Here is a 12,827-nt window from a genome sequence, read left to right as displayed (position 1 = left end):
GTAGTCAACGCTTACCGAATACAGTATGTAAATTAGCTCTCCAAGAAAGGGGGAAAATCTAACTCAACTAAAAGAAAATACTATTATTAGCTAACAAACCTGTGATAGCCAGCTTCAGAATTTTCCTAAAAGTAAAATTCAAAAGCATATAGTTATTTGACTCTTTCGATAAGGAATGTAGAGATACAAAGGAAATGAAAGAAAAATCTGGCTTTAAGAATTTCTAAGTGGAAACACACACACACAAATGGGTAACTGAGAAAAACTGAGTACTTAAATATTCAAATTTTAAATGTATACGAAATTTATAATAGAAAAAGAAGTGGCGAATTGTTATCATGACTTGATTTGCTGAAAACATCTGCAAATTCACACTGGCATTAAGAAAACCAAAGTTTCAAAAATTTACTCCTCTCTCTTTCTCTCCAGATATGTTTTCTGTGCAAAAATAAATATCTGAAAATTGCACTAATACAATAATACTTATTTTTACTTTTGTATTATGAATAATCTGCACATGCTGCTTTACAGACAATACATATTTGTAAACTTGCTCATGCAAAATTAGTGTGCGCAACAGGGATACTGTTAATCCCCATACCTAAAAAAATGGTATCATCTCTTTTAAACTGCCAACCCCTCCGAAATGTAACAAATCTTACACAGATATTCTTGTCTGCCACAGCTAAAAATCAATTTGTGTTGCTGAAACAAAAAGTTATACAAGAAGAAGAAACATGGTTTTTGTCTTGCAGAATTTTTGATTTTTAAATAAGAGAAAATTTATAAAAGAAAGAAAATTCATGGTCACAAAATTTTAACATTTTAATCCTAAACATTACAGGGTAAATAGATACTGGACCCTATCTCCATCAATCCTAACTTTTAGATGTCATTTTAAATGTTGCCCTAACCACTAAAACATTAGTGGTTTTACAACCTCTGGATTATGGAAATACGTATTTCTGAAATAAATGCTACAAAAACAACAATGGAAGAAAGTCAAACTGTCTCCACGAAGGAAAAAAAAAAAGTGGAACATTTTGAAGCTTTACTTCTCTTTCCATGTCTTATGATTAACCTGTCAATTCAGTGCATCATATGGTCAATGTAATGGTCCCCAGGTTGAACCAACATCTAACTAGTGTCCATTGATTCCAAGTTAGTGGATGATGAATCTTTTTGGATACTTTCAAAGATGGCTGCCAGCTCAGGGTTAGAACTGATCTGTGACTGGAATTCACTCATCAGTGGACTCTTCTCTGCTTCTGGAATGGTTAGCAGTGCTGCTACTGCTCTCATGGCAGATCGCTTTAGTTCATCTTGCTTTTCAAACTCCTGCTTTACTGAGTTTGCTTTTACCTGTAACAGTGAGTAAATTTATATTACATGCTATAAAAGGCAGTTCTTATACAAACAAAATTTAAGCACATATAAATAAAGCAAAGCTACTCTTTCATAGATCCAAAAGGCACATTATTCTTCAAGCAGAGTTGCTCTGAAACTTCTTTTTAGTAGTAGCTATGTATCTCCTTTTAAGGGAATATTCTATACGAGGCCCATTATAAAAACCAAGAGTGGGATCTGCTTATTAGCAAGTCCTACTTTGTCCTCTATCAAGAAACTACCCCTCTAGCTACCTTGTTTATTCATTATTCTTCAAACATGTCATGTACTGACATCTCTGTGCCTTAATTCATATAATTATTTTTGTATGAAAAGTCCTGTTTCACCTTCTGGACCTAAAACAATCCTGACTTCTCAAGGTGCATTTTAAACGCTGTCACGTGCATATGAAGCCTTCTGTGACCCCCACCCCCTCCTCCACCAGAATTAAACATTTCCTCCTCTTTTGTGGCCCTATCACACTTTAACCCATATCAGTACTTTAAAAATATGTGTCAGATTGTTATAACAAGCTTTTAAGAATAGCATTTAACAGTGCTAAGCTTTCTAAAACATCCACATTTGAAGGAAGTGAGGAATAGGAATAATAAGTTAACTTTTGAAACAAACTGCTACATAAGGGTGCTAGCATAGTTAAATTTGGAAAACCACAGTATAGAATCAACTAGGGATCCTGAACATACTAAGTCTGGCCTAAATCAATGACATCAACATTACCTTAGTTGTACATGTAGCACGTAATGGCTCAACAAGTCGGTCCAACCTCTGCAGTACTGCACTTGGACAAAGGGTAGAGAGTCTCACCAACATTAAAAATGTTAGCATCTATTATGAATAAAAGAGACAAAATTTAGATTTTGCATTATTTTCTAAAGACAAATCCCAAATTCTGACAAAGCTTTTGAAAGGAAAATGACTAACCTGTACCATTAAGTTTCATTTTAATGTAATCTGCCATTGGAATCACACAGAATTGCCTCAAATCTTGTCTAAGGAATTTTACCTACAAGTACTAGAGTTACCTTATCTATCATGATAGATGGTCACGATCCTAGAGTACAGAACTAAAAGAGTGGTTCTCAATCCTGACCACACATTACAGCTGGGGAGCTTAACAAATATACCTATTTTTACTTCAGTCATCGGGATAGGGCCACAGACTCAGTATTTTTTAAAAAGCTCATGTGCACCAGATGGAACAATCAGTGAATAAGAAAATAATTGAACCAGAAGAAAAGCTTTATAAGAAGTTTCTACTGTCTTTGCAAATTTCACTAAAAAACAAAACAAAAAGCCTGCTTATTCAGATTAATCCACATAAAGTCCAGTAACCCATAATCTTTTCTCTTAGACCATAAACTGTAGAAATAAAAGGATCCTATTCTTTCAGGGCTCTTTTCACTGAGTTCCGGAGGGGTCAGGTTATTCCATATTACATTATGGAAACGTGAAAGCTGGAGTTCTGATAGTATGGATGAGTTACTGCTCAACTACCACTTTTGCCCTGCTTGACCAAAGGTCCTGACTAGAAGAAAAAGATTTTTCAAATCACCCTTTTATAGTTCACATTTTAAACGGACTTAAGCAAACAGGAAAACAAAAAGCAGTTATGAGCAAAGTTCATGCTCTAAACCTAAGTAGCATGAAGTATAATTTCTCTATGGTTGCTTCTACAGATTGCTTTGTGTATCTGAAAACAGTTCTTCCTCTTATCCTTTAACAAACCTCTTGATATTGACTTCCTCTTCCAATGAAAAGGTTTCTGGATTTTTCCTGTATGTCAACTGATGTCACATTGCATCGCTATTTTGCATATTAGTTTATAACACACTAAAATCATGACAAGCAAACCAATCTTTCTCACTTAATAACGAGTAGATTACAAAGGTGAAAGTCACTAGCAAAGTCTTCTTCTAAAACATTCTATAAACAGGCACAAACATCTTACCTTAATATCATAATGGTCCTTCAAACCATCTTCAACATGATTTAGAAATTCAAAGATATCAAGTCTATCCAGACAACTGTCGAGAAGTGTGTACATACACTCAAAAGCTGCCTTTCTAATATCCAGGCCGTCATCAACTGTATGCTTAAATGGACCCATTTCTACCTGTTGAAATAAAACAGAATATGTAGATATACTAGAAAGTAAAAGACAAGCTTAGGTAAACAGTGCAATCTAACTTACCTCTCTTATAAGCTCCTTTCTAACTTTTGTTTCATTATAAAGATGTGGAAGAACAGTATCTAGAAGATCCCTTATTAATGATGGCTTATTATGTGCTGCTGAGTTGAATGTGACCAAGGCCACTCTTCTTACATTCAAATCTGGGTCTTCCAAAGTTTTTAGGAAATCACCTGAAAAATTGAAAGAGAAGCAACAGTTATGGTAAGCTTAAAATATGCATTATATTATTTTCCTAAATTGATAGTTTATTATTGTTACTTCTTCAATGTGGGTCATGGAATATGATGAAATCCTAAGTGAGCTATATAATTTCTTTTGACAACAGGTAAACTATTATGTCTGAATGTGAGTGGACTTAATTGATAAACCTATTCTCAGCACCTTTAAACGCAAAAGGTAAGGAGTGAGAGCCCCAAAAGCTCCCCATTACTTTTATAGATAGTTGATTTAACAGGTGGGTGACATAGAAAAGTGACGGAGCCAGCAACCACAAGGACTAGTAACTTGAATGAGTCTCCTTAAAATTCAAAATTAGTACTTGCACTAAAAAAGCACCAACAAAAATGGAATTTTTTTTTTCACTCATTCAAAAAACATTTATTGAGCATTTATGGCATGAAGCAGTGGGGATACAGCTGTGGACAAGTCAAATAAATTTATGCTCAGATGAAGTTTACATTATATTTACTTTAAATTTTAAATTCCAAAAGTGAAATTTAAAAACCTGAGTTCAAAAGATAAGCAAGGTGGGGACAGATCCACTGCTTGATAAAGATGGAATACTGTTAACAAGTATATAATTTATCAGATGACGGAGAAATGTGCCTCCCAAAGCCTATTTTTATCTTTAACAAGAAATAGATAAGAGGTCTAAGAATACAAAAAGGAAGAAACTGAAACCTACCACAGGACAAAAAGCTGAAGAAAAAACCTAGCCACTTTAAACACAGATATAAGTCTGGTTTTTCTTCCACACGGGGGACAGAAATTATAGTGCAAAGATCTTTGGAGTCATACAGACGGTGATCCACACTGCTTCACTTGTCAACTGTATGACCGACTTCTGGCAAGTTACTGTAGGCAAGAGCTTCAGTTTCCCAGTTTATAAAATGAGAATTTTATACGTACATTACTGAACACAGTGTCTGGTACACATGTGATATTCACACAGAGCTACTCATCATTATGTCATCTCAACCCTACCATAAGCAATCTTTTAGAATACACAGGGGAAAAAAGGTATGAGAAGACTTAAATGTATCACAACAGCAATTTGAAGAAATGGGAGGGGGAAAAAAATACTTCAGACACCATAGATTGGTAAACTCAAGGTTGACCACCCAGGAAAGTTCTGACTACAAAAAAGGTTAAGAGGTAGCTTGGGTTCAAAAAGAATTTAAATGTACCAGACTAAACCTCCTCACCTCTGTTTGCTTAGAATTACTATCATGGTGAATTGCTTTCAGTAAAGCACAAAAAGTATTGCTATTATGATAGACAAATGGTGACGTGGTCTAGGATCAGTGGTCCCCAACAACTTGGTCTAGGAATTTCAATTTTAAACAAACAGAATGATAATCATCTGACTGAATAACTATACCAATGATGCACACTGGTTGACTGTTGTCAACCTAGAAAGATGTCTCTAAAGATCTGGCACAGGTCTCTTCCTTTGCTGTATCTTTGTACAATGACAAAAATGTGAGTAAATATATCAAAGCAAAAAGAGGCGAGGGGAACAAAGGCAAGAATCTTCTGATAGAGACTTCCTTTGAATTAATTCTAGGTCTCAGCGTTGGCACCCATTTATCCCCCATGTCCCCCTTGCTCTGAATTGGTAATCCCTTTCGGTAGTTCTTTTCTTTTAGACTGTGTTTTTTAAATGGCATGAAACTGCAAAGCTTCTTTGCCATATCCCTCTATCCTCTCTGCTGGTATCCCCATTCTTGTCTTCAAGAAAACACCAGAGAGTTTAGTTACTAAAAGCTCTAGGAAAACTGATGATGAAAACAACACAGGGAAGTTATAAAATCATGAAAAATAACACTAAAAGCTAATTCTTGTCTTCATAGAAAGAGATGGCCCTTTTCTTTCTTGGATAGCTCCTCTTAGGTTGGTAGAACTAATTACCACAGAATTATCTTTTTTATTCTTAAATTTCTACCTTAAATTTAAAAGCCTCCAAAGATCCCCTTGGGAGCTGGAGAGATACAAGTAATAGTGAAGACCTGGGGCCATCACAAGCTCAAATGTGATTCATTTACAACAGGGAAGAACTTCAGATTAGTCAGATAGATCATATATCTTTTTCCTTTACCCATTAGTTTACTTTAGGTCATTCCCAAAATATGATTATCAACTGTGTAGTTGACTTTAAAGACATCCTAGCATATTTACTACATTTCAGCTATTTGCAAAATTATTTTTTTTAATGAAAGAATTACCAGACCCTTAAAAGCATTTTAGTTCCTTGGTGATATATTTAGCTATTGAAATGATTCGTTTTTTGACAGTTAACTATCAACTAGTTATTCAGTATATTCATCTTCATTTCCACTTACCTATGCAGTTCTTTAATAGTGGGTCAATAGGCTGTGGATGATCAGAAATAGTAAACTTCACAGCTGTAACCACTGAGCTTCGGGCATATGATGAGCCTAATTAAAAATAAATTTTAAGTCTATTGGTATTTAAGTCAACTAAAATCCATGGACACCTTTATCATTTTCAAACCACTTCAAATACCAGGGTCTTTAATTCCTTAAAACTCTCTTTGGTTGGGCTCCCCTGGTGGCGCAGTGCTTAAGAACCTGCCTGCCAACGCAGAGGACACGGGTTCGAGCCCTGGTCCGGGAAGATCCCACATGCCACAGAGCAACCAAGCCCGTGCGCCACAACTACTGAGCCTGTGCTCTAAAGCCCGTGAGCCACAGCTACTGAGCCCATGTGCCACAACTACTGAAGCCCGCGCCTAGAGCCCGTGCTCCGCAACAAGACAAGCCGCCACAGTGAGAAGCCCGCACACCACAACGAAGACCCAACACAGCCAAAAATAATAAAAAACAAAAAAAACCTTTCTTTGGTCAAGAGGGGTATTTCTTATTACTTCCAGGATACTAATGAAGCAAAGTTTACTCATCTTATGAAACGTAATTCCACTAGATTTCAAAAGGAACAATCTCTACCAGGAAGGAGGCAGCCTGCGTGACCAGCAGTGGAGGCTCTATCCCTCACAAAAGGGAACTGGTTAAACCACTATATGACTGTCAAGATTTTTATTAAAAATGAAAGCAATTTCTAAGAATGAATGGCCTTTATTATCTTCTCCTGGGACAACAGGGGTTGACACTGGTAATCTGAAAACTCTTCTAGAATCTTTCATTTGAACCAGGTTAGTTCACCAATTTCAGTACTGTAATTAATTCTAGCAAGCTCCTCTGGCTATATTAATTCAAGAGACATCTGTCCCACATTAAGACAAGAGTAACATTAAAATACATTAAACACTAGAAACTACAACAGATTTATTTAATCATTATCTAACTACACTCTCTTTATCCTTTTAAACAACAAGGTGTCATCTGAATATGGCGCCATATCAATAACATAAGGCAATAGGTTCTACATATAACAAGATACAGAAATGTTTTAACTTCGGCATTAGCCATCTTTCCAGGCAACAACTGCTAATAAACAAAAATTTTTTAGATAAGAAAATCTAGGTACCCACCTGATATTAAATACCCCTTAAGCCGTGGAAGGAGAGTTTCTGGATCAATTAGAGTGAGTTTGCCTAGACATTCAGCAACAACATTTCTGGTTCCTTCTTCTGCACACTCACAGTGCTTTAGCAATAAGGCCCAGATGTTTTCAACATATGGTTTAAGGCCCACCACTGATGCAGAGCTAATAATTTCCTTCAAGGAATGAAGCAGTAGATACTGCCTTTTGGGTTGACTGGTTATTTCTTGTAAGACAAATGGTAGATATTCAGGAAGGTTGCCCACACTAATGCTGCCTAATGCATAGGATGCAGCTGATTTGACTTCTTCGCTAGGAGATGAGAAGGCTTCTAATATGACAGATTTTAGTTCCAGCTGCCCACTTAAGTCAATATGATGCCCAACTTCTCCAAGAGAAAGTAGAGCTAAGAGGCGAATAGAATCTGTAGACCTTGAGTTCTTGACATCTTGAATAAACTGACCCACTACAGCTGGTCCTTCTTTAGGGCATGCTCGAGTAAGAGCAGCTACACATTTGGCAATGGAATAATAAGACTGCTTATGAGTAAGAGCTGTGCTCTGAGAATAAACTGGACCAGTCAGCATGCGCAACAAATCCATGTATCCTAGGTTATTTGTTCCAGTGACAACCAGAGCTTGGAAAAAGTCTAGCATGGCGCTAAGAGCTCCCCCTTGCAATAAAGGTGATCTAACAAGTCCAATAAGTTCATTGAGAATGGATCCACTTATCTTTGAAAGGGAGGAGGGATACACTTTTGCCAGTGTGGTAAGAAAACTGATAGCCATCTGTGAAACATGCATATCACTTTCGCTGATAAGAGGTGGGAGCTCATCTAGAACTGCATCAATCATGGCAGCTGTCAGGCTATCACTATAGTTTTTAATTAGAATATCTAGAGCAGAAAGGGTACCCAGTTTCAAAGCTCTCTGGTTTTTCCTGAGAAATGAAGCAAGGATAGGAACCCCTTCTCCCAGGACGGGCCTCAAATCTATCTTCAAAGGCGACCCAGCAATCAGTGTCAACGCCTTCACTGTAGTTAACCGCGTAATCTCATTCTTCAGTCTCTCCAAGAAAATCTGAAGGGTATTAGGCAAGTCAGAGCCCAAATTGTCTCCAAGGTTGCAAATAATTTGTCCCATACAGGAAATAGCCCTTTCCTTGACTTCCTGATCAATGTCAGCTGCTTTTAACCTCTTAATGGTACAGGTAAATAGATCTTTGATGTAAGGAGTCGCATCAAACGAGGAAGGCTGATCTAAAGGACGAATTACTTTGACAAGCTGTTGAGTAACAAGAAGCGCTTCAGATGTAATCTTGTAAAATGGATCTCCAACACAAGCCACCACTGGAGGGACCAAAGCTTGAACATGAGGATGGAAGACTTGAGGAGAGTGGTTACAGAGGATTACATATAGACAGGACAAAGCATCAATCTTCAAATTTGATGAGCTTGATTTATCATTCAGTGAGAAAATGATTCCTAAAACCCAACCAAAAAAGAAAAATCCAGTATTTTTATCCATGGCACCTTTATGAATTTAAAGCTAGTTTTAAAATTTAAAACGAATCCCTAAAAGATTGCTGAAGTTCCCACTATATATTATCTCTAAAGCAGTCGAAATTCCACAAGCTATGATAAATATTAAAGTAAAAAATTTTAGGGTACGATTTTAAACTTTTAACTTTAGGTATTCAATGGTTCTGTAAAAAAGTTAGTTACATGTGCAAAGTTGTCACAAATTATCCTTTTCAAGGAAACAATTATTTAAGCTTATCTAAGTCTTAATAAAGTCTATAATAAGTCCCAAAAGTGATTTACTATTTCTTTCATACCTGGTACAAGTACAGGAATGTGTTGTGTTAGGGCCCCAGGTAATACATTTACCAGTTCAGTTAACATGTTAAAACAACACTGTCGGGTCTTCACACTTTTTTCTTTCATCTGTTTGTGCAGAGCTTTAACAATGTTGGGAACCTGTAATTATCAAGTGCTCATTAGCTGGTTCAGCTACTGGTACTTCCTCAATACACTTAACACAAATTACAGGGGCTGGGGACAAATGGAAGAATTTTTTTGGTCAAATTCCTAATTCCACTAACTGTCAACAATTTGTACAATACAAACTTTGTTGCATCTACTATATATGTTCTCTTGAAACTATATTTGCTTGATACTGATAAATAAGAGAGCAGAGAAAAGCTATCATTAGCTTTCTACAGAGCAACAAAAGTCTTCCTTGATTAATTTTACTTACGAAATGCACAAGACTAAATAGAGATCTAAACAATAAAATAATTTTCAACCAAAACTTTAGGAGCATAATTTATAAATGGTTTTTGAAACTGAAATAGCACATACAAGCAATTAAAGAAAAAAGACAAATTATAGAAAAGAAACCATTAAATGGGTCCTTGTGTTTGCTTTTCGTTGGCTGTTACAATGAAATCAACCTCACTTCAAATGTAGTTACAAGCGGCAGGAATAAGATTCAAAGACATCTGCTTCTAAACTTCCTAATGTCAGTCAGTAAATCCTAAACAGGGAATTTACCAATAAATCTTATGGATGCCAGGAAACAGACACATACCATATCGAACAATGATGTGAGAGAACTAGAGGCAAAAGAAAATATCTATCTAATTAATTCACCACAGCATCATCAAAATTTCCTGTGATTTTTATCTGCTTTCCATATACTTAGTCAATTGCTTATGTCCTCCATACACTTTATCTTTTCCTTCTACAATTAATCTTCAGTGTTCACCTTTAAGTTCACCACAAACTTTTAAAATTTTTACTACTTGAAAACAAGATAGATATGGCATGTACATCCCCTCCTCTGGTTTAGTTGTTCAGTCCCTCTCAACATCTGTTTTGTAATCTACAAAAATGGACAAATATGTACCCCATAGGGCTGCGGTAGAGACTGCATATAAGATAGGAAAATACCTAGCATGTACTAAATATTCAACAAATGGGGGCTATACAGAGCTAACATTTAGGATCTTAGAAGAGATGTCCTCAAGTGAAAAAAATATGTATTTTATCAATAACAATAGCTGGTATATATAAATACTATGTAGCAGGCTTCACTGTATGTTTACATAGATCATATCATCTCTACCTTGGGTAGACAGTTCTAAGTAAACCCTTACTACAAATGAGAAAAGTGAGGCTTAATAAAATGTCTAAATAACTTGTCCAAGATCACACAGCTAAATTAGGAGGGAAGGAAGCTATGAACACAAGTTGTCTAATTCCACCGCCCTAAGATTTCTCCATTGATCAAAGATAAAGACTACTTCACTGAATCTTAAAGCTAATATTGTTTAGCCAGGAAAAATCAAGAAAACTTCAATCAGAATAAATTATTTACAAGTAATGTAATATGAGCATCCATAAACTACTATACAAACACATCCCAGAACTGTTTCTCTAAAGCTATTCTGGAACTCATATTTCCATATAAAAACACCACTTTAAAAGATCACATTTATTAGCATGACTTTTAAAACACACTTTTAAACTGACCTGACTCTGAAGCATTGTTAAAGGTGTTTCTCCCTGTTCCATTGCATCAGGGTCACACAGCCAACTTTGCACAGGACGAGTTTGCTTCAAAAGAGAAAGGTATGCATGAAAAACATCTGCCTTTACATTCTCTTCACGTTCTTTAAATCTGGATATCAGTGCAGGAGAGACGGTCTTGTAGAATTCTGGAAGCATTTCATGCCTTGTGCTAACTACAGCATCCAAGCACTTAGCAGCTGCACGTCTCACTTTCCAACTCATGTCATCATCGTCACTGTATTCATCATCACTCCCTAAAGAGAAGTTTTAATGTTAACAGGCTATTAATCATAAGAAAAGTTTAATATAGAAAGTGAACTGATATTCATAACTAAGATAGTTTTCTAACTTTCCACTAAGATATACAGCAATAGATAGGTTTAAAAAGAACTAGTACTTAAATCGGAGGCAGAATTTACTTATAAAAATTTACACATAAACAAACCTCTAAAGAAAAATTATCTGATTGTGTTTTTAATTTGTTAAACATTTTCTCATTTATGGGTAATGAGCTGCTTATTAACTCTTTAAAATCATTTATTAATACATTAAACTTCTTCAGATTATAAATATTTGTAAAATCATAAATGTCCCAGCCTTTTAAAATAATGTGAATGGAAGTTCAATTCAAAAGATTCACTTGACACTACAGGAAAATCAAACAAACAACTGGGGAGTTTATAAGATAAACTATAAAATAGATTTGTGATATAGATGATGTGATAAAAAGAATGATCACCAATCCCAGGTCATGCTGTGAAACTAATTTTTCAGGGGAGAAAAAGAATCCTGACAGCAGCTTTCTTTGTGACTACAAGGCTTTTCATTAAATTTGTTGATGGGCTATTAGGAACGAATATGCATATTCTCAACCTTTCAAGATATTATCTTAATACAGCTTAAATAAACTATACTTTCTCAATTATAACAAGAAAATTCTGCCCACATAACAGAGCACCAGCTTCTCCAAACTCCTGTTAAACATTAAAGCAATATTCCAAGCATAAGCATTAACAATTCTCTCTCACTTACTATTCTTGCTAACTTTTGTGTGTGTGAAATCTCTGAAAATTATTTCCTTCTAACAACATCAAGCCGAATCAGTTGGGTAACGTGAAGTCAGGAGGATGGCCTACATATTAGCAGTTCTCAGGACAGTCTAAAATTACTAACAATAATTTCGTTATTCTTAGATATAAGAACTATAGTCCTGAAATGATTCCTCAGTGGGAGAAAAAAGATACCATCACTTCTTTGGCTTATATTCCAATTAGCTTAGTGACAGCTAAATGTAGCCAACTATGCCTTGGAAAATTTTCCAATCTCCAGAAGGCTTACTTAATTTCGTCTTAGCAGTTTATAGTAAAACCCAACCAAATACTGCTAAACTAAGGCATTTGATTTATTCACCAATACCTATTTGAAGAAAAATTATAGGGTACTACCAAATAGATTACTTTAAAGCACATAAATAAATGAAAAATTTCCAATGGCAACCCAACTATAGGAATTACTTTACAGAAATATACTTAAAGGTTATAAAAAATTAAACAGCGTAATCACGAAAATTATGTTGGTTTTATAAGTTACAATAACACTATGATAAAAAGATATTTATTAGGTATAATCCATGTACCTGATAAAGCAGCCGAAGGACCTGGTTTGTTATTCAGCATCAGTACTTACCACACTAAAAAAGCCAACAATCAAAAAATCTGGAACATAAAATGCTACTCCTTTTTTTCAAAGGATATTCCTATTATAAGCTAAGGTTTCCCTTCGTTAATATAACACATTTACTGAGTGTCTAATGTGTGTCAAGCACTGTCCTAGGCACTGGGATAAAGCAATTGATAAAGAAAGACTAAAATAAAATCTCTTCCTTCATGAAGCTTACATCCTGGTACGGTAGAA

At 35.5% G+C, this 12,827-nt stretch overlaps 1 protein-coding gene across 1 annotated transcript in view; it reads right to left on the bottom strand.

Moving 5' to 3' along the window:
- Nucleotides 1–800: 800 nt before the first annotated feature.
- Nucleotides 801–12,827, bottom strand: part of CAND1 (cullin associated and neddylation dissociated 1) — a 52,130-nt gene continuing 40,103 nt past the window's right edge. The window contains exons 8-15 of the mRNA XM_067697257.1: nt 10,875–11,167; nt 9,176–9,317; nt 7,329–8,822; nt 6,160–6,255; nt 3,599–3,768; nt 3,356–3,520; nt 2,125–2,232; nt 801–1,362 (exon numbers count right to left, since the gene is read on the bottom strand). Of these exons, the coding sequence (XP_067553358.1) occupies nt 1,138–1,362; nt 2,125–2,232; nt 3,356–3,520; nt 3,599–3,768; nt 6,160–6,255; nt 7,329–8,822; nt 9,176–9,317; nt 10,875–11,167 (2,693 nt within the window). The 3' untranslated portion in view covers nt 801–1,137. The remainder of the gene's footprint in view (nt 1,363–2,124; nt 2,233–3,355; nt 3,521–3,598; nt 3,769–6,159; nt 6,256–7,328; nt 8,823–9,175; nt 9,318–10,874; nt 11,168–12,827) is intronic.

This window comes from Pseudorca crassidens, chromosome 11 (genome assembly GCF_039906515.1).
Source record: "Pseudorca crassidens isolate mPseCra1 chromosome 11, mPseCra1.hap1, whole genome shotgun sequence".
In the NCBI taxonomy this organism is placed as follows: domain Eukaryota; kingdom Metazoa; phylum Chordata; class Mammalia; order Artiodactyla; family Delphinidae; genus Pseudorca; species Pseudorca crassidens.
Note: the sequence above shows the minus strand (reverse complement) of the source record. Positions and strands in the feature narration are given on the sequence as shown.